The sequence below is a fragment of the Hyperolius riggenbachi genome, chromosome 11, assembly GCF_040937935.1.
Source record: "Hyperolius riggenbachi isolate aHypRig1 chromosome 11, aHypRig1.pri, whole genome shotgun sequence".
Classification (NCBI taxonomy): domain Eukaryota; kingdom Metazoa; phylum Chordata; class Amphibia; order Anura; family Hyperoliidae; genus Hyperolius; species Hyperolius riggenbachi.
In genome coordinates this window covers 96,847,249-96,869,771 of record NC_090656.1, presented here as the reverse complement: position 1 = coordinate 96,869,771, position 22,523 = coordinate 96,847,249, and the positions used below count along the sequence as shown (strand labels likewise).

The 22,523-nt window shown below is 44.9% G+C and overlaps 1 protein-coding gene across 1 annotated transcript in view; it reads right to left on the bottom strand.

Moving 5' to 3' along the window:
• Positions 1 to 22,523, bottom strand: part of KIF18A (kinesin family member 18A) — a 189,645-nt gene that overhangs the window by 143,833 nt on the left and 23,289 nt on the right. The window contains exon 3 of the mRNA XM_068261422.1: positions 10,415 to 10,572. Coding sequence (XP_068117523.1) covers positions 10,415 to 10,572 — 158 coding nt within the window. The remainder of the gene's footprint in view (positions 1 to 10,414; positions 10,573 to 22,523) is intronic.

Genomic DNA, 22,523 nt, shown 5'->3' with positions numbered 1-22,523 from the left:
CTAAAATGCCAGGGCAGTATAGGAAACCCAATAATGACCCCATTTTAGAAAGAAGACACCCCAAGGTATTCAGTTAGGAGTATGGTGAGTTCATAGAAGATTTTATTTTTTGTCACATGTTAGCGGAAATTGATTTTAATTGTTTTTCTTCACAAAGTGTCATTTTCCGCTAACTTGTGACAAAAAATAAAATCTTCTATGAACTCACCATACTCCTAACGGAATACCTTGGGGTGTCTTCTTTCTAGAATGGGGTCATTTGTGGGGTTCCTATACTGCCCTGGCATTTTAGGGGCCCTAAACCGTGAGGAGTAGTCTTGAAACCAAATGTCGCAAAATGACCTGTGAAATCCTAAAGGTACTCATTGGACTTTGGGCCCCTTAGCGCACTTAGGGTGTAAAAAAGTGCCACACATGTGGTACCGCCGTACTCAGGAGAAGTAGTATAATGTGTTTTGTGGTGTATTTTTACACATACCCATGCTGGGTGGTAGAAATATCTCTGTACATGACAATTGTTTGATTTTTTTTTTTTTTACACACAATTGTCCATTTAGAGATATTTCTCCCACCCAGCATGGGTATGTGTAAAAATACACCCCAAAACACATTATACTACTTCTCCTGAGTACGGCGATACCACATGTATGACACTTTTTTTGCAGCCTAGGTGCGCTAAGGGGCCCAACGTCCTATTCACAGGTCATTTTGAGGCATTTGTTTTCTAAAAAAAAAAGCGTTGACAGATAGTGACAGGGAGTGATTGATGGGTTATTAGGGGGGTGATTGGGTGCAAACAGTGCTCTGGGGGCTGGGCAGGTGGGGGGTCTGAGGGGTGCTGTGGGCGATCAGGGGGCGGGGGGGGGGGCAGATCAGTGTGTTTGGGTGCAGACTAGGGTGGCTGCAGCCTGCCCTGGTGGTCCCTTAGACACTGGGACCACCAGGGCAGGAGGCAGCTTGTATAATACACTTTGTATACATTACAAAGTGTATTATACACTTTGTAGCAGCGATCGCGGGGTTAACATCCCGCCGGCGCTTCCGTATGGCCGGCGGGATGTTGCGGCGGGTGGGCGGAGCCAGTTGCCGGGGGAAGCGCGTGTCATCAATGACGCGATCGCTCCCCCGGCATGCGAAAAGGACGCAGCGCCCTTGGACATATTGCGGTCCTTTAGGGATCCACTTTGCCGCCGCCCATCGGCTGTGGGCGGTCGGCAAGTGGTTAAACCCAACAAAGAAATCCCAGAAAAAAAAAAAAAAAAAATGTATTAAGAAAAAACTGCCTGGAAGCTCCCATCACAAGGATCCATGTAACGTTTAGTTAATATTTCCAGTTATGTGGAAAAACGCATGCGTACTGTTTCTCTCAGGCAAAAGAAGTACAGTGAAGCCTTGGTTTGAAAGCATAATTCATTCTGGAAACATGCTTGTAGTCCAAAGCAGTTTTATATCAAAGGGATCTTCCCCATAAGGATTAATGGAAACGAAGAAGATTCATTCAAATATCCAAAAACCTTTATAGAAAAATATTACAAAACGAATTAAACTGTGCTTTACTTTTGAAAATAATTGTGGCTGGTGTGAGAGTGACAAGGATAAGGTTTATTGTGTAGGAAGACTTTCACCATAACAGAATCATTGCTATCCGTTTTCTGGATGCAAGCCTGGCTTCAGGGGCATAAAGAGATCATTTGCATATTCAGTAGTGGTGCATAGTTAACCACAGATGTTTACTTACTGAATTGTCGCAAGTACCTTCCGTTTTAAAAAGGCAGATCACACTAAGTTTTGCTTTTTGGGTTTGGGTCACCTGAGCTGCTTGGTTACTCTGTTGTACTGGTTCAAGCCCTATCCCATACTGTGGAGCCATATCAATCCCAACCATGCACTGAGGGGGGCCAAACATCTGAAACAGGCTGTCTGCATGTTGGGCTGATGTGGTTCTGTAAAATTTAAAGCTATAGGCTTGCTATACACCAGCAGTTCTGGATGCAAGCCCAGGATTCAGGGGCATAGAGAGATAATTTGCATATTCAGTAGCAGTACATTGTGGGTTACTACAGATGTTCACTTAAACCTGAATTATTGCAAGTACCATCTGTTTTAAGGAGGCAAATCACACTAACCATTGCTATCTGTTGGCTCACCCAGGGCTGTGGAGTCGGAGCAATTTTGGGTACCTGGAGTCAGAGATTTCATAAACTGAGGAGTCGGATGATTTATGTACAAAATCCACAGCCCTGGTAAGTATTAGACCGAGGAGTCTGAGTCAGAGCCATTTTGGGTACCCGGAGTCGGAGGTTTCATAAACTGAGGATTCTGAAGATTTTTGTACCAACTCCACAGCCCTGGGCTCACCAACATCTTTTTCCTTTTTATGTGGCTTTAACAAGGAACTTATCCAATGAGTTGTCCAATGTGTTCCCATTCATTGATGTAGCGGTTACCAATCGGTGGTAACGAGCGTGGTGGTGGTGGTTGGGGCGAGTGGAAACGCACAGCAGGGAGGGACTTAGTAGCTACGTCCCTGCACAGTTAAGCCATTTTGCAGGGAGGTAGTTACTCGTCCCGTGGAAGGGGAAGTGGTTAATATACCGATATTGTACTACTTCACATAGTAAAATATCTTTAATACTCATCAATATTTTACAGCAGTATAACCCAACCTCTCCCTTCTCTCACACAGAACCCTCTCCTGGCGGTGCCTAAACCCAAGACCCGCCTGGTGGTGCCTAACCCCAAGACCCGCCTGGTGGTGCCTAGCCCCAAGACCCGCCTGGTGGTGCCTAAACCCAAGACCCGCCTGGTGGTGCCTAACCCCAAGACCCGCCTGGTGGTGCCTAACCCCTAAGAAACCCACCTGGTGGTGCCTAACCCCTAAGAAACCCACCTGGTGGTGCCTAACCCGTAAGAAACCCACCTGGTGGTGCCTAACCCCTAAGACCCCTCTGGTGGTACCCATCACCCCTGGGAAGCGCTTAACCTTAACCACCATTTTGTTTGTGTAAAATAAATTTGTATATGATGGTTTATGTTTTTTTTTTAAAAAACCATAAAGAAAAAAAAAAAAAAAAAAAAAAGTAGTGAGGAGTCAAACGTAAAAAAAACTTTTTACTAAGTTTGTTGAAAAATGATAATTTGTAACATGGGTGAAAATAGCAGAAACTGCTTGTTGTGGTATAAAGTTGAAGTGTAAAAAAAAATTCTGAGAAAGCATAGGGAACAGTTTTAGAAACCCTTATACAGAAATGATTATTTGTTAAATAATGTGTTATTGTAATCGATAAATTTGGTATGCAAATTAAAGTTAAGCTAACAAGCGACTTCTAAAACAATGTAATTGTTTTATTTTAACCACTTCACCCCAAAGCGGTTTTTACCCTAACGGGCAAGAGCGATTTTCACCTTTCAGTGCTCATCCCTTTCATTTGACAATAGCTTAATCACTACTAATCAAAGTGAAATGATCTATATCTTGTATTTTTGACCACCAATTGGGCTTTTTGGGGTTGCCATTTGATTTCAGTAATTTTATTTTCTATGCATTTTAAAAAGGGAAAAACAAGGGGAAAAAAACGAAAAAAAAAAACAAAACCAAAAAAAAAAAACCTCTATTTCTCCAATTTCATCTCCTATTGTTTTAACCCTTTCCACTCTGAGTTTTTTCTTAAAGGGAGTCGTTTCTACTCAGAGTTTTTTTGTTTTTTTTTACAGAAATGCACTCTCCCTCTTACTCTCTCTCCCATTCTTACATGGAAGGTAACACAGTAACATGGTATATCTTATTTTAAAGAACACATTATAACGTTTAAATTCATACTTTATTTGGACAGTTTGGTGTCTTCTATTGGCTGGTAGCAGAGAAGTTGGCCAAAGTATGGTACAGTTTAAAACAATTTCCTGGGTGTAATCCTGGCCTGCATGAGCAAGTTTCGCAATAATAGGTGATTTTTCGCCTGCCACCTGGTGTCTTCCTGTCACTGCACACTGTGCAATCTTTGGCGTTTCGATCGGGATTATTAGCAATAAAACGTTGTTCACGAACCAACTAAAGAATTAGGTTCTTGCGGTAGCGGATATGATCCTTTGGTTCATGTGGATGCAACTGGTTGTAAATTATGAAGCTATTCACTACTGCCAGCTCCAACCAACAAAAAAAAAAAAGAAAAAAAAAAAGGTCTTCCTCCACCACTTCACTGACTTTCTGTTGAAAGAGTAACTACTGGTGTAAAGACACTACTGGTGTCAACCGCTCCCATGTGTTTAGTATATTCTACGACTGCTGTAGGCTTCTCAACAACATTTTCAGTCACTCTACCTTTCATTCTTCTCTGCTGTGTTGTAGTAGCAGGGTAGAAAGTGCTAAGCATGTGTATAATACGCTTATCATTCCATGCCAATACCATCTCTTCACTGTCAAGTTTCCAAGCACAAACTTCACAACTCTTTAGTTTCAGGTTTTTTATTTCACTTGGTAGACCTTTTTGATTGGGCATGACCGTTCCAGTTAACGGTATGTGAATTTTTTCTTTTAGTAACTCTTGAGCCAATATGTGACTGGTATAAAATCAATCAGTAAATAAATGGTATCCATGTCCAGGAGTGGCTTGTTTCAGATTTGCACAAAGATGATGGACAATGCAAGCTGAAAATGGCAAGTCTGGCCTTGGCAAGCTTTCCGTAGTTACAGATCCATAATACGGTTTAAATGCAAAGAGGTATCCAGTCTCACAATCAGCCATAGAAAACACTCATAGGCCCCACTTGCTTGGTTTCTGAGGATTGTACATCTTGTACTTTGATCTTCATTTGAAACTAATTGTGTTTTTGCCATTCATTACATTCCTATGGGGTATAAACAGACTTCTGCATCTTTCTTTCATATGTTCTGTCAAGTTCCTGACCTTCCAACTCCTAGTTTGAGGGCCTTCAGGACCACTGATGGGTGGAGAAACATGTAGCACCCAATGGATCTGAATAAATCGTTCACGAGAAAAAATATCTCCAAAAAAGGGGGGTGTAATTGATCCATCGAGTTGAGAAAAAATCCTGTATAGATCGCCTTTCTTGCAGTGCCATCCTAAGAATTACTCCAAAGTATACCTTTATTTCCTGCATGGTAACATCAGTCCAGCTCCTCAGATGGATCTGGGTGAAGGAGGGTTATTTTCTAACTTCCTTTTGGCATAATCATTTGTTTCATTAATAATTTCTTCTAAAAGGGCCGGTATAAAAAAAAAAAAAAAAAAAAAAAAAAAGCTCAAAAAACCCACTGACAGTTTCTGGAACATTAGCTGCAGGCAGTTGTACCCCTGTATTACACACAGTAAAGGGAAAATTATGCAGCAAGCAGTCACTGGGAGGAGAGAACCATGCCCATTTTCTGTGAGCACCATCACCCTCCCCACTTTCATCAGCTTGCCCACCTTCATCAGCCTCGTCAATATCAGTGTCATCACCGTAGCAACAATCCTCATCAGTGACAGTATAGTCACTGTTATCACCAGAATTCTGCACATCTGATTCTGAGCAGCTGTCATTCATAATCCGCCGCTACGTGCTGCAGAGGATGCCATTGCTCCGCTCTGTAAGGAATTTGCAAGGAATCTTAAAAAAAATAAAAAATAACCGGAAGGGATCTGCAAGAAGGAACATGCACGGGATCTGCCAGGAAGCTGCCAAAAGTAATCTGCCAGGACTCTGCAAGAAATCTGAATGAAAAAAACCTGCGAGGGATCAGCCAGGAATCCACCAGAAGTAATTTGCCAGGAATCTGCTAAAAAGGCCATGCAGAAAAGCAGGAACAATCAGCAACAAAGCAGAGTTGATGCTGCTACTTCCTGCCAGGGCAGATCGCCCACTTCCTGTGTAGGGGAAGGGGGTACCACCTGTGTGGGCATGTAGTTTTACATGCCCACTAAGTATAGGGACAGAGATCAGGCTTTCCGTGCTGGCCAGATGTGCCGCAAACCGCCGCTGAAAAAATGTCCTATATAGCGGGACATACGACTGGAACGCGGATTTCGCGATGTCCCGCATATAAACACTGCTACGGAGCATAAAACCCACACATTGGGTATCATTCATAAAAGAGCTGTCGGTAAGGAGTATCAATGCGGGGGAAAAACGCTGCCGGTATTTTAGACTTCTGGGTGGGCATTCATAAAAAAAAAAAAAGTGTTAAGGTGCGACAGCAGTGCGGAGATTACCCAAACTAGGCTGGTGATAGGCAGGCGGAGACACAGGAAGCTGCCGAGTTGATACATTTCTCCGTGTTCCGCTCTACTGCAGCTGCCTGGGATGTCTGTGTCTCCATTAACTTTATATTGTTATCGCCACATCAGAGGGGGCGATATTTCCCGTCCTCATACAGCTTGCGGTAATCTTTATGAATTACCATTTTGTTACATTTTTTACGAAAATTCCCGCACAAGGCGGTGATTTATCGCTCTGCTGGGTAGTGTCAGCTTTTCATGCGGAAAGAGGCTTTATGAATGCCAAACTTGCTAAGTGTTTGGTAAAGGCAGCTGTTTTAAGCATTTCCGCATGTGGAAATGCTTTATGAATGATAGCCATTGTATCTGCCTATTTGTCCTGGTTATTACAAGATTTTAACCACTTTACCCCCGCCCGTACGAATTTCTCCGTCCCTTTTTCCATCCTTTAACCCCCAGGGACGGAGAAATCCGTACTTTCCGGCGTACCAGACGCTGTCCGCGCTCCCGCTCGTAAACACGCCGCCCGCCGCTAGTAAACACGCCGCCGCCCGCTCGCCCGGAGATCAATGACTGGGAAAATCCATTCCCGTTCGTTGATCTAAGCCCCACAATGATCCGCTGCTCTCCTATGGGCAGCGCGATCATTGTGAGAAAAAACTCACGTGTCCAGCCTCCTTATACTTCCTCCAAGCTTCCGGAAGGACGCTTGGAGGTCGCATTAAAACAAAAAGTTACTGTGGCCATCTTGTGGCCAAATAGTAAACTACACCCTACACATTTTTCACATACAAATAAATGATTTTCACACAAAAAATTAACTCATTACCTCCCACACTCCCCATTTTTTTTTTGTAATTAAAAAAAAAAAATTCAAAAATTTACAATTAAAAAAAATACATAAAAAGTTACCTTAGGGACTGAACTTTTTAAATATTTATAAGAGGGTATAACACTGTTACTTTATAAACTATGGGCTTGTAATTAGGGATGGACGCAAAACTGAAAAAAATGCACCTTTATTTCCAAATAAAATATTGGCGCCAAACATTGTGATAGGGACATAATTTAAATAACCGGGACAAAAGGGCAAATAAATTTCATGGGTTTTAATTACAGTAGCATGCATTATTTAAAAACTATAATGGCCGAAAACTGAAAAATAATTATTTTTTTCCCCACATTTTTCCTATTTTCCCATTAAAACACATTTAGAAAAAAATAATTCTTGGCATAATGTCCCACCTAAAGAAAGCCTAATTGGTGGCGGAAAAAACAAGATATAGTTCATTTCATTGCGATAAGTAATGATAAAGTTATAGACGAATTAATGGAAGGAGCGCTAAAAGGTGAAAATTGCTCTGGTGCTCAGGGGGTAAAACCCCTCAGTGGTGAAGTGGTTAATTATGTCCGTAGTACAAAATATGGTGACATTATTTGGAAATAAAGGTGTATTTTTTGTATGGCGTTTCCTCTCCCCCCCCCCCCCCCTCCACTATTTTCACGTCCACGGGAATGCACGTGTGGGAGAGCGCACGTGCACAGCAGCACTTTGACTTATAAAAAAGTCCTGGAGCCATTAAAGAGACTCTGTAACATTAAAAAGATCCCCTGGGGGGTACTCACCTCGGGTGGGGGAAGCCTCCGGATCCTAATGAGGCTTCCCACCCCGTCCTCTGTCCCACGGGGGTCTCGCTGCAGCCCTCCGAACAGCCGGCGACTGTGCTGACTGTCAGTTCAATATTTACCTTTGCTGGCTCCAGCGGGGGCGCTGTGGCGACTTTCGGCACGGAAATAGACGGAAATACCCGATCTACGTCGGGTCCGCTCTACTGCGCAGGTGCCGGAAACTTGCGCCTGCGCAGTAGAGCAGACCCGACGGCGATCGGGTATTTCCGCCTACTTCGGCGCCGACAGCCGTCAGAACACCTGTGCAGGAGCTGGGAAGGTAAATATTACGTCACCGCTGCACGGAGGGCTGCAGCAAGACCCCTGACGGATGGAGGACGGCGTGGGAAGCCTCATTAGGATCCGGAGGCTTCCCCCACCCGAGGTGAGTACCCCCCAGGGGCCGTTTTGTCGTTACAGTTCCTCTTTAATAGGCTCTAGCAGGACATTTTTATAAGTCAGCTTGTCAATAAGTGGTTAAAGCTGCGCCCTTTGTATACAGTTATCACCAAACAAAAAAACAAAACAAAAACTTCACATTGTCTATGGGGAGCCCTTTTTAATAGGCACCTTTATTACATTATACCCTTTAGATAACCTTTCCTTGTACAAATATGCTGCCCAGTTATCGATCAAGCTGTGAATCCAGCTCTACAGACTCTACAGACAGGAATAGGTGATTGGGAGAGAGCTAGGGCATCAAACAATACTAGTCAGGTATTCTTGATTGTTAATGACCAGTTGGCAAGCACCCATCCTCACCCTAACAAGGCAGCCAAGAGACTCACCAACCATTTTAGATGACCAAATTTAAGCGTGTACAAGCCCTCAATAGATACCAAATGTGACCATTTTTTTTTTTTTTAAACAATTACATTTTCTTGTTTGCATAATTAAAAGTTATGCAGCTCCACATAAACAAAGAACATATCACGTCGATAAAAAAAAAAAAAAAAAAAAAAAAACATATCCCTTCTGGTATAGCAGTGCAGTAATCTAATATACATAATACTAAACTGTAAAGTATCAGCAGATCCTGCGACCGTTACATGGCATACAATGCATTACACCAATACTGTATAAATGTTATCGACTGCGATCACCATCCGGCAGTACAGAAACAATGTAACCAGCGAGAGAAGAGGAGGAAGAAGAAGGAAGGAAGGAAGAATGAATAAGAAGAAAAAAGGAGATAAAAAAAAAAAAAAATAGCCTTTGGGTACACTACTCTCCATCCAGATATACATACTAACCACCTACCGGGGCAATGGGGTAAAATCCTTATGGTTAAGCAAACATGGCCATATTTATTGGGGCAGTTCCTACTCATATACGTAAATTTGTACATGGGTAGTACTTTATTAACTGAATCAAGAAATTCCTAAAAAGGTGGATGAGACTGCTTCCACAAAAGGCAAGATAGCCTTTCTGAAATATATGAGTATGTATATTTTCAGCATCATCTAAAATAACCAATAAAAGTTGCCAGAACATTGATAGGAGAATGGTCTCTTTTTCTATTTTGGGAAACCAGTAGTTCCACCTTAAACAGTACGTGCGCGTGTGCGTGTGTGTGCGTCATGCCTCAGGAAAGCAAAGACTAAAATCCTAAAGCAGAGGGGATCCAGTGCTGGTTCTTGAAAATTCCCTTGCTGGTGCTTATCAGGAGCCTTGCGTAGGTGCAGAATCAGCTTCCCCTTGGGCTCTGACAGACACAACCAAGCATTGTGCCATTTGGGCGGTAAAAAAATGGGTTAGGCACCACCAGGAGGGTTAGGCATTGGTGGAAGGAGAAATTTGTGTGAGAGTTAAGTTTAGCCGTAGTAAAATACCGGTAAACATTACAGATATTTTACTATTGGAATCCAGCAGTAAAACATTGTTAATTAAATCGATAGTCTACAAGCTGCAATCCCCTGCCCCCTGTTTCCCTGGCGCCTTTTTTCATGAATGCCTGTGCTCACTCCTCAGGCAGAGCATCAGAATTCTGCTGCAGTGACTGAAGGTACTGGAAATGGATATACCACACATTTCTTCCTAAAGCTAGATTCTGCAGTCCAGAAAAAATAGGATAAGCTTAAGACTAAGAGCCATGTGATTTACTGTATCACATTCCTCTCCAACAATGTGTTGTCTGTGCTAATAAGGATGTAAATCTTCAGTGGAATGAGAATAAGCAGAAGAGCAGAGAATGACTTTCACAAATACATTTATTTTTGTTTTGATGTAAAGCACCAATGAATGCTCCATTATAGATTACAGCTAAGAAAAAGGCTAAAGAGAATCCTTGCTGTTGTAAAACCCCAAGAAAGTAACAATACAAAAGAAAAATTTGTAACAAGCACATTATGTTTTATATCAAAGAAATATCTCCACCAGTCAAGCAGGATTCACCGACTATCACTCAGAGAGGCCAGAGCAGAACTCTTCATTGTCAGATACATTGTGAGTAGTTTACATTAAACACACATACTCGGGTTTGCCCCTCTGTGAAGATAAAGGATAAACTGAATATAAAAGCAGATAGAAACCTCTAAGTAAGAGACAGCCACATTGCAGATCTTTTCATCTTTCAGGCTTTCCATTCTCCTGTAGAGATCCATCATTGTGAGGTACATGACGCCAGGTTCTGTAGGGGATCCAAGCATGGTGTGGGTCTTCCCTGCTCCAGTAGCTCCATAAGCCAACACTAAGAAGAGAAAAGAGAAATAACTCTTCAGGGAGAGAGACAATAAAGCTCTCCAACATTACACAGTGCTGTCATATCCAACATGATTAGCAGAACTGGGATCTGGATACCCAAGTTTTCTTTTTGTTTGCTCTCCTGGCTGAGATGCTTCTTCCAAAAGTGAGGGATAAGGTGTATGGGTAATAAAAAAAACAAAAACAAAAAAAATAAAAAATAAAAAAAACAAGGATTAGACTATCAAAAATCTAGAGACTCTTGATTCACCAGGTGGATCCCTTAGAGCAGGGGTCGGGAACCTTTTTGGCTGAGAGAGCCATAAACGCCACATATTTTAAAGAGAACCCGAGGTGGGTTTGAAGAATATTATCTGCATACAGAGGCTGGATCTGCCTATACAGCCCAGCCTCTGTTGCTATCCCAAACCCCCCTGAGGTCCCCCTGCACTCTGCAATCCCTCATAAATCACAGCCACGCTGCTGACAAACGGCTTGTCAGAGCTGGCTGTGTTTATCTCTATAGTGTCAGTCTGCTGCTCTCCCCGCCTCCTGCAGAACTCCAGTCCCCGCCTGCATCCCTTCCCTCCCTGCTAATTGGAGGGAAGGGACGGGGGCAGGGACCGGAGCTATGCAGGAGGCAGGGGAGCAGCTGAGACTGACACTACAGATGTAAACACAGCCTCACAGCACGGCTGTGAATTATGAGGGATTGCAGAGTGCAGGGGGACCTTAGTGGGGTTTGGGATAGCAACAGAGGCTGGGCTGTATAGGCAGATCCAGCCTCTGTATGCAGATAACATTCTTTAAACACACCTCGGGTTCTCTTTAAAATGTAATTCAGTGAGAGCCATACAATATGTTTCAAACTGGCACAGTGTGCATACGCAGCAGAGGGCTCACGTCCCTGTTGCCATGGTGATGTGTATACAGTTGATCCTCCGGGCAGCGGAAGTGTCAGACGCGTCTTCAGCTTCTCTTGGGTTCAGCAACTTCCCCAAGAGCCAGACAGGAGAAATACAGACTAACAGCTTGTACAATTAGCTAGCTGACTTGGGGGTCGATTCACTTTCTATCCCCGCACATTGACTCAATAGGCTGCCTGTCACTTGATAGGCAGACTATTGGGCCAATCAAAGTTCAGGGCTCTTGTCCTACAAAGTCACTGGACCTGACAGGGTCCAGAGTGGGACAATTGGAGCAGCCATTCGCTTTGGGGTAGTGCGAGTAAGTTAGTAGTGCATGCTATAGCAGTAACATGCCTACTTTGAAAATGTTACTTGCACCGCCACACTAAGCTGTGCTGCTTGAGCTGTGTAGCTTAGTGAATCAACCCCTAACTGTGAGCCAGATGCAGCCATCAAAAGAGCCACATCTGGCTCCCGAGCCATAGGTTCCCTACCCCTGCCTTAGAGGTTGGGGGTCAGTGGTCGCTGACTATTGGTTGAGGCAGTGGTTATTGCCTGCATTAATCAGGCATGTGTATGGGCCTTTTACATCTTTAGCTTATCCATATAAAAATGGTAGGCTGAGCAATTATATTTGTATTAATACACTTTTTGCACTGTCCACTTTTTGCAATAAAGAACATTAAAATAACTGGTGGCTGGCTCCTGTAGAAACTTCTTGACAGTAAAGTGGGAGATCCACAGAGATGGTATCCGATGTCCCGGAAAATGGTTACCGTATATACTCGCATATAAGCCGACCCCCATATAAGCCGACCCCCCAACTTTTACCTAAAAAAAACAGGGAAAAATGATTGACCCCCATACAAGCCGGGGGTAGGAAATGCTGGATTGGTGCAGGCCGCGTGACCCCCCCAGTGTGTCCCAGTATAGCTAGTATAGTGCCCAGTATGGGTAGGTAGTGCCTCAGTATAGCTAGTATAGTGCCCAGTATGGGTAGGTAGTGCCCCAGTATAGCTAGTAAAATGCCCAGTATAGCTAGTATAGTGCCCAAGTATTGGTAGGTAGTGCCCCAGTAGAGCTAGTATAGTGCCCAGTATAGCCAGTATAGTGCCCAGTATAATGCCCAGTATAGCTAGTAAACTGCCCAGTATAGCCAGTAAAGTGTCCAGTATAGCAAGTATAGTGCCCAGTTTAGCCAGTATAGTGCCCAGTTTAGCCAGTATAGTGCCCAGTTTAGCAAGTAAAGTGTCCAGTATAGCAAGTATAGTGCCCAGTTTAGCCAGTATAGTGCCCAGTTTAGCCAGTATAATGCCCAGTATAGCTAGTAAACTGGCCAGTATAGCCAGTAAAGTGTCCAGTATAGCAAGTATAGTGCCCAGTTTAGCCAGTATAGTGATCGCCCGCAGCTCCCTCCGCGGCCGCTATTACCTCTTCAGCCGGCGGCCGCTTCCTCTACTGCATGTGCCCCTCTCGCTCTGCTCGCCGTGTATCATAGCAGCACGCCCGGCGCTGCTGCTGTGACGAGGCAGGAGAGAGCGGTTCCCCTGGTAACGGCCGTTACCAGGGGAACCGCTCTCTCCTGCCTTGTCACAGCAGCAGCGCCGGGCGCGCTGCTGTGATACACGGCGAGCAGAGCGAGAGGGGCACCCGCAGTAGAGGAAGCGGCCGCCGGCTGAAGAGGTAATAGCAGCGGCGGCCGCGGAGGGAGCGAGCGGGCGGGGGGCGCCGCGGACCACCACAATAGAGACTCGCATACAAGCCGACCCCCCAACTTTTGACCCCCTTTTTGGGGGTCAAAAATTCAGCTTGTATGCGAGTATATACGGTACTTTGCTGCATAATAACCACTTCACCACTGAGGGGTTTCCCCCCTTATGGACCAGAGCAATTTTCACATTTCAACGCTCCTCCCTTTCATTCGCCAAAACCGCTATCAATAGTTGTAACAAAACGATCTACATCCATTTTTTTCACCACCAATTAGGCTTTCTTGGTGTGGTACGTTTTGCTAAGATTTTATTTTAAATGCATTTTAATGGGAATAAGATTTTTTTTTTTTTTTTAAATCATCTCTCAGTTTTCGACCATTACAGTTTTAAAATAGAAACATGCTACTGTGGATAAAAGCCACACATTTGCCCATTTGTCCCGGTTATTACAAAAATTTAAATGATATCCCTACTACAAGGTATGGCTACAAAATTTCATTTGGAAATAGAGATCCCCCCTCAGTTTATACCTAATGTGTAGTGTTTAATACATACAGGCATTACAGGAAGTAACAAGTGTATGTTTTTAATGTCAAAAGGCGAGACGGGGAGGTACATATATCTACGCCCCTCAAACAAGAACAATCCTCCTGCGGGGGGTAGATATACTGCCTGATTTTGAGTAAATAGTTAATATGCATTTCCTTTGATTTTGGCAAATATTTGTTTTTTTAAAGCGGATCTGAGATGAAAAACTAAATATAACAAGTACTTGTCTATATATCTTATCTATAGTTTAGATAGTTTACACAGCAAATCTATCTGCAAACAGCTTTAATAGAATATGATTATTTCTTCCTGTGATACAATGACAGCAGCCATGTTGTTTGTAAACATTACACAGAGGCAGGCTTATCTGCATCTTGAGCAAAAAATCCTAATCCCCTCTCCTCCTCCCTCCTCCCCTCTGCCTCTGAAATCTCTGGCTAGTAATACCTCCCCCTCCTCCTGCCCAGGCTGAGCTCCCATGAGCCCTTGCTACTGTCTGAAAGTGCCTTGGCTCTCTGAAAACCTGTGGGCGTGGCTTTTTTAGTTTATAGGAGAGTATTAAAACAAAAACAAAAAAGTATTTGGCTTGAGGAATGCCCTATAAACAATAGGAAAGGAACACAATTATGCAATGTGAAAAAGTTCATCTCGGATCCACTTTAATGCACGAGTGTGGACAGACCTTTATGTATTGATTATATTGCAACAACGCCCCTGCTAACAGGTTCCTGCGACAGATTAACAGGCAATTTCCCAATGTAAATGTACACATAAACTTGAGCTTTTATCCCTGCAACATATAGACCTGAACTGAAGAGACTGCATTTTCCTCAGGTGGGGTTCCTCAGGTGGGGATGCGCTGTTGCATCCTGTGCACAGGATCAGTCGGCATTAAAGCTATGCTGCATCAAGCTTAGGCGGCCACAAGTGCAGCGTAAATTCAACTACAGATAGTCCTGAATCGGTTAAAGAGAACCCGAGGTGGGATTTAATTATGTTAGTGGGGCACAGAGGCTGGTTGTGCACACTACCACCAGCCTCTGTTGCCCCATGGTGTGCCTCCAGGACCCCCCTGCGCGCCGCTATACCCTCTGCAGTGCTAGCGACACACAGCATGTCGCCAGCACAATGTTTACCTATGCGGGGTCAGTCAGCGCCGCTCCCCGCCTCATCTGTATCGGCGCTACCCGCCTGCGTCATTTCCCTCCAATCAGAGGGAGGGAAGGGACTCGGGCGGGTAGCGCCGATACAGAGGAGGCGGGGGAGCGGCGCTGACTGACACCGCATAGGTAAACATTGTGCTGGCGACACGCTGTGTGTTGCTAGCACTGCGGAGGGGATAGCGGCGCGCAGGGGGGTCCTGGAGGCACACATTGGGGCAACAGAGGCTGGTGTTAGTGTGCACAACCAGCCTCTGTGCCCCACTAACATAATTAAATCCCAGCTCGGGTTCTCTTTAACATGCACGGAGACCCCAGGAAATATAACATACTGTATATAATTTATTTTTTTTACAATGAACCTCTCCAAAAAATAAATCTCCCGCCAAATTTGAATCTATGGACTATATCTTCTGGAGTGCATTGTGGCATGCATGGAGGTGGCCAGGAGTGCGCTACACAGGTTGAAGCTTTGAACATGGTGCACTCCACATGGACGGTGGGCTAGAGGAGCAGCCCCCGTAAGTAATGGGTGCTCCGTGCCCTTTAAGGACTGCTATAAACAATGCCTTGCATCATTCCTACTACAGCTTTCAGTTGCAGCGCTTCACACAATCATTTGAAAACCATCCCTTGAGTAAACTGTGGAAAGGTTACCACTATGTCAACTGGAAGCCAGATAAAGAAATCATAGTGAGGTTAAGATTGCTTCATGTGTTTCGATTTGTATATCCCTCTTATTTGTTAAAGACATTTTTTAATACTCCAATTATAAAATCTATGGCGTAATAGAAGCCTGAATAAGGAGAGATATGGAGGTTGCGTATCGTACAGCTTTACCATGATAGCAGGACAGCCAGTTTGCAAGGGCTCTCCTGAGTCCCAGTACATCCCTAATGTCAGATAAAAATACAATTTCACACGTGACTGCATGCCCACTTCTACTCCAGGTGATCACTGCCTGACCTTTGCACTGATGTAGCGGATAGACTGGTGGAGCAAGGAGATGTGGCTGAAAAATTTCATACCGGAAAATACAAATTCTGGGACCCTGCTGAGGCCCACAAAAGCAGCGCTTCTCACAAATGACAGTGCAGCCTAAGGGCAAAGAGTATGCAGCTTTATCTGTATATAACCCCATTTCCAGAAAAGTTGGGACACTGCATAAAAATAAAATACAATCCAAAACAAACCCTGTACTTGAGTAAGAATTATACGAATACTTGCAATTTGATGCCAGCAAAAGGCTTTAAAAATGAGTTGGGCCATGTTTAATGCTGTGTTGTGTCACAACAATCTAAAGTAGTCCAATAATGATACAACCTTGACTGTATAATCTTATCGAATCTATGTACAGTAGTAGAAAGCAAAACTGAGTGCATATACAGTACTTTAAAAGGATTCTTAGGTAGTCCCTCATATTACATAAAAGTGGTAAGATTGAAAAAAATCAAGATTATATCATTAGTGGTCACCTTTAGGGCCCTTTCACACTGAGGCGGTGTGGTAAATTTACCGCACCCCACCGCAGTACAATGAAAGTCTATGGAGACTTTCATACTGATGCGGTACGGCGTGATACGACGGAAGTGGTGTTTTCGCCGCACCCCCGATGCTCAGAGAGATTATATTACTGGTTGATAAGATCCTTTTCACTCTGTTTACCTTCCGCTGCTTCCCCATACACCCCCCCCCCCCCTCTCCCCCCAATGTGAATTTTGCCCCTTAGAACGGTTTGTTTCTTCACTAGTCTGAAGAAACGTTCCGTTTTCGAATTGCCTCCGATGCAGGGCTCCAGCATTTGTTTCCGTTCTGCTGGAACTGATCTGTTCGAGCAGACGAATGTGAACGGATCCATAGGTTAACATTAGATCGGTTCCCTTCTGATCCGGGAATGGACCGTTTAACTCAAGTGAGAACAGGGCCTGCACCTAGTTGCAAACAGGAGAAATTCTGCAGGTACATTTGCGATTAGGTGAAAAACCAAAATCACAGCCCAACAGCAATTTCTACTACAAAATTACACGTTTTTACTGCAGTTCTGCCTAAAGGCTTGAAATCCTTGGCAATTCAATACTGGCTTTCATCCTGGCCCTTTATGCCTGGTACACACCATGCCGTTTCCCGTCAGATAGACAGGTCGAATTGATTATTTCCAACAGATCCAATGTGATTTGTAATCATTTTTCTGATTTATACAAGTGATCGGAAAATCAGAAAAACCATCGGAAGTCAGATTGAACCTATCAGAAATAATAAAATCGACTAGTCTGACAAGAAATTGCATGGTGTGTACCAGGCATTAGATAGAGGATTTCCAGATTCTCTGAAGTTTTTCATATTCTGTACTGTAGACATATGGGTTAAGTGGTATGCATTGCACCATTTTCTAGCACTGCAAAACTGTTCCTATCGTTTGTTGCCCCTTCCAACTTTTTTGAAGTGTGCTTCTGGCATCAAATTCAGATGAGCACATTTAAATACATTGAGAAAACAATACCATTTTTCAGTTTGAACATTTTATCTTTTCTCTTAGTTTCAGTTAAAGAGAAACTCCAACCAAGAATTGAACTTTATCCCAATCAGTAGCTGATACCCCCTTTTACATGAGAAATAGAATGATTTTCACAAACAGACCATCAGGGGGCGCTGTGTGACTAATTTTGTGCTGAAACCCCTCCCACAAGAGGCTCTGAATACGGCAGTACTCTGGGCAAACTGCCACAATGTAACAATGTTCACAGACAGGAAATGGCTGTTTAAAGCTGTCTGTAACAGCCAGAGCAGCTAGAAACAGCTACATAACTTGCCCACAGTAACAATGTCACCATGTAATACATGTCAGAATGTGAATCTGGGAGAGGAAAGATTTTACAATGAGCAAACACTGACTAAATCATTTATACATAATTATTGTAAAAATGAAGCACTTTTTTTATTAAATTATTTTCACTGGAGTTCCTCTTTAAGTGTAATTTAACCACTTGAGGACCACAGTCTTTCTACCCCTTAAGGACCAGAGCCTTTTTCTCCATTCAGACCACTGCAGCTTTCACGGTTTATTGCTCAAGTAAGCGGAAATTGATTTTAATTGTTTTTTTTTCACAAAGTGTCATTTTCCGCTAACTTGTGACAAAAAATAAATTCTATGAACTCACCATACTCCAATACCTTGGGGTGTCTTTTCTAAAAAGGGGTCACTTGTGGGGTTCCTACACTGCCCTGGCATTTTACGGGCCCAAAACCGTGAGTAGTCAGGAAACCAAATGTCTCAAAATGACTGTTCAGGGGTATAAGCATCTGCAAATTTTGGTGACAGGTGGTGTATGAGGGGGAGAATTTTGTGGAACCGGTCATAAGCAGGGTGGCCTTTCAGATGACAGGTTGTATTGGGCCTGATCTGATAAATAGGAGTGCTGGGGGGGGGGGGGGGTTGACAGGTGATTGATGGGTGTCTCAGGGGGTGGTTAGAGGGGAAAATAGATGCAATCAATGCACTGGGGAGGTGATCGGAAGGGGGTCTGAGGGGGATCTGAGGGTTTGGCCGAGTGATCAGGAGCCCACACGGGGCAAATTAGGGCCTGATCTGATGGGTAGGTGTGCTAGGGGGTGACAGGTGGTGATTGATGGGTGTCTCAAGGTGTGATTAGTGGGGGGGAATAGATGCAAGCAATGCACTGGCGAGGTGATCAGGGCTGAGGTCTGAGGGCGTTCTGAGGGTGTGGGCGGATGATTGGGTGCTCTAGGGGCAGATAGGGGTCTAATCTGATGGGTAGCAGTGACAGGTGGTAACAGGGGGTGATTGATGGGTGGCAGTGACAGGGGGTGGTGATTGATGGGTGGCAGTGACAGGTGATCAGTGGGTTTTTACAGGGAAGAAATAATGCACTGGCGAATTGATAAGGGGGGGGGGGGGTCTAAAGGCAATCCGAGCGTTTGGGCGGGTGATTGGGTGCCCGCAAGGGGCAGATTAGGGTCTAATCTGATGGGTAACAGTGACAGGTGGTGACAGGGGGTGATTGATGGGTAATTAATGGATGTTTAGAGGAGAGAACAGATGTAAACAATGCACTTGGGAGGTGATCTGATGGCGGTGTCTGCAGGCGATCTGATGGTGTGGGTGGGTGATCAGATTGCCCGCAAGGGGCAGGTTAGGGGCTGATTGATGGGTGGCAGTGACAGGGGGTGATTGACAGGTGATCAGGGGGGATAGATGCATACAGTACACAGGGTGGGGGGGGGGGTAATCAGGAGTCCCCAGGGGGCAGTTTAGGGAATAAAAAAAAAAATAGCATTGACAGATAGTGGTAGGGAGTGATTGATGGGTGATAAGGGGGGGTGATTGGGTGCAAACAGTGGTCTGGGGGGTGGGGTCTGAGGGGTGCTGTGGGCGATCAGTGGGCAGGGGGGGCAGATCAGTGTGTTTGGGTGCAGACTAGGGTGGCTGCAGCCTGCCCTGGTGGTCCCTCGGACACTGAGACCACCAGGGCAGGAGGCAGCCTGTATAATACACTTTGTATACATTACAAAGTGTATTTTACACTTTGTATCGGCGATCGTGGGGTTAACAACCCGCCGGTGCTTCTGAACGGCCGGCGGGTTGTCGTCGCGGGTGGGCGGAGCCAGTTGCCGGGGAAACGCGCGTCGCCCATGGGCGTATTGCGGCCCTTTCGGCGTCCACTTTGCCGCCGCCCATCGGCTGTGGGCAGTCGGCAAGTGGTTAAATTATTTCTAAATCCCCACATGCTGTAATTTTAAACAGCATCACAACATTTTTAGAAATGGAGACAGGCACAGTAAAGTAATATTACCAAGGAGGCACCACCCCCATTAAATACACTAAACCACAGTTGGCAGTATAGAAACTACACATTTTAGAAACAGGCCAGGTTATTCAATATTATAAATCAAAGCTAACTTTGCCTTACAAAACTTTTCCTTTGACAAAATCGAGTGAACAGTGTCATTGCACCCTTTATAGGGGTCAAAGCCTCTCCCGACCCTAAAAAAAGGAATCAAAGCACGCAAAGGTCCGCTGCACGAGGGTCCAGACACTCATACAGCATCCTTCAAAGCTGCATTCCATTGTATACAAGCCAGGGCCCTGATATTGTGAGGCTGTGTCCGTAGCCTAAACTGAATTGCTACAGCAACAGTTGCCAAACATTTCTGTTTAGATCTCACCAGTACTGCGCATGAGGATACAGCCAAGGCTAGATGACCCTTCCTCCTCGGGAGCCTGGGGTCCAAACCATCTGCAGTGTTTTACAGTGCCCGAGCAATCTCACTTCTTACGCCACACTGGGCGTCTGTACTTTGCCTCACATGTGCAGTGCAGTCACAAAATTGGTGCCTCCCCCATGTGCCTCGCTCAGTATCCCAAACTTTTTCAAGGCAATCAGTCACCCAATGTGGCCATGCAGCTTAAGCAATGAGGATGCAAGGTCATCTAGCTTCAGCTGCAACCCCAGGAGCAAAAATTCAAATGTAATCAACCGTGAGAGGGTTGGATGGCATGGTGGAAACAGATGGAATGCAGCTTTGAAGAATGCCATGTGTGTCTGGACCCGCATGCAGAGGACCTGTGGCCCAATTAATTCCTGTTTTTAGGGTTGGGAGGGTCTGTGACTGCAATCGGGGTATTGTAAAGCAAAGTGAGCACTGATTTATAATACTGAATAACAGACGCGGTGACTCAGTAGTGTTTGGACCTGCATTAACAGAATTCAGAAGAAGCTTTATGATGTTTTTTTTTAGAAGTCAGTTCTAATGAAAACTGCCTCAGCAGAATGCTAGGAAACTACAGTAGCAAGACCCTTTGGAATTAGATGTATTTCTGCACAAATTGGTCCTAAATGCAATCTGATCTTCATTTAAGTCACAACAATAGACAACCAGAGTCTGCTTAACCACCCTGGCGTTCTTTTAAGATCGCCAGGGCGGCTGCGGGAGGTTTTTTTTTTTTTTTTTTTTATAAAAGTTCAAGTTGGCTGCATGAAAGCCCACTAGAGGGCACTCCTGCCGCGCACTTCTGATCGCCTCCGGCGATCAGAAGTAACAAGAAGGGCCGCGATGAGCGGCCCTCCTTGTTTTGCTTTTCGCGTCGCCATGGCGACGAGCGGAGTGACGTCAGCCGACATCCTGATGTCAGCCGCCTCCGATCCAGCCCTTAGCGCTGGCTGGAACTGATTGGTCCGGCTGCGCAGGGCTCGGGCGGCTGGGGGGACCCTCTTTCGCCGCTGCTCGCGGCGGATCGCCGCAGAGCGGCGGCGATCAGGTAGCACACGCGGCTGGCAAAGTGCCGGCTGCGTGCACCTTTTTATTTGCCGCAAATCGGCCCAGCAGGGCCTGAGCGGCACCCTCCGGCGGTAATGGACGAGCTGAGCTCGTCCATACCGCTAAGGAGGTTAAACTAATACCACACAAATGATTAAATGTTTCCATGTTTTTATTGAACACTCCATGTAAACATTCACAGTGAAGGTGGAAAAAGTATGTGAACCCTTAGACTAAATGACATCTCCAAGAGCTACTTGGAGTGAGATGTCAGCCAACTGAAGTCCAATTAATGAGATGAGATTGGAGGTGTTTACAGCTGCCCTGCCCTATAAAAAAAATAAAAATAAAAAAACAGTTTTGCGTTTGCTTTACCCAAGAAGCATTGCCTGATGTGAATGATGCCTCACACAAAAGAGCTCTCAGAAGAATTGTTGACTTGCATAAAGCTGGAAAGGGTTATTAAAGTATCTCCAAAAGCCTTGCTGATCATCAGTCCACGGTAAGACAAATGGTCTATAAAAAGGTGAACGTTCAGCACTGTTGCTACTCTCCCTAGGAGTGGCCATGCTGTAAATGTTTGCAAGAGCACAGCACAGAACGCTCAATGGGAGGTGTCAGTTAAAGACTTACAAAAGTCTCTGGCATTTCAATCTACGATACATAAAACACTAAACAAGAATGAAGTGCATGGGTGGATACTAAGGCTGCGCGGTTTCTCGGTTTTAAACCGAAACCGCGGTTCGTGTGAAGACGATCTGGTGATCGTCAGTATCCTCGATTTTCAGAGTGCCCGCTTTCTGTAAGCTTGGCCCGCCTCCCGCTGCGCCGAGGAGATCCAGTGAATATTTATTATTGTTAATGAGCCGGGCAGCGGATCCACTCGAGCGAGCGGCACACAGCTTCACCAATCGCTGGATAGCGATGGAATGACGGCAGCGGTAGGCGGAGCTGTACAGAGCGGATAGCTCCTCGGCGCAGCGGTAGGCGGACCACGTGGCCAAGCGTACAGACAGCGGGCACTCTGAAAACTGCAGACACTGACGATCACCAGATAGTCTTCACATGAACCGCCCCCCGCTGCCCGGCTCTTAAGCAATCGTTCGCCGCAGTACCTGGCTAAACTATACTGGGGGCATTGTGAATTTAGCGCTAAAGCTCAATTTGAAAAAAAAAAAAAAATAAATAAATTTTACCTAAAATCATGCAGCCCTAGTGGATACCACAGAAGCCCCTGCTGTCCAAAGAAAAAGAAAAAAAAAAAAAAAACATAGCTGCACATTTAACCACTTTAGCCCACAGGACATAGCTCCTACGTCTAAATATGCACGCTGGACGTAGGAGCTATGTCCA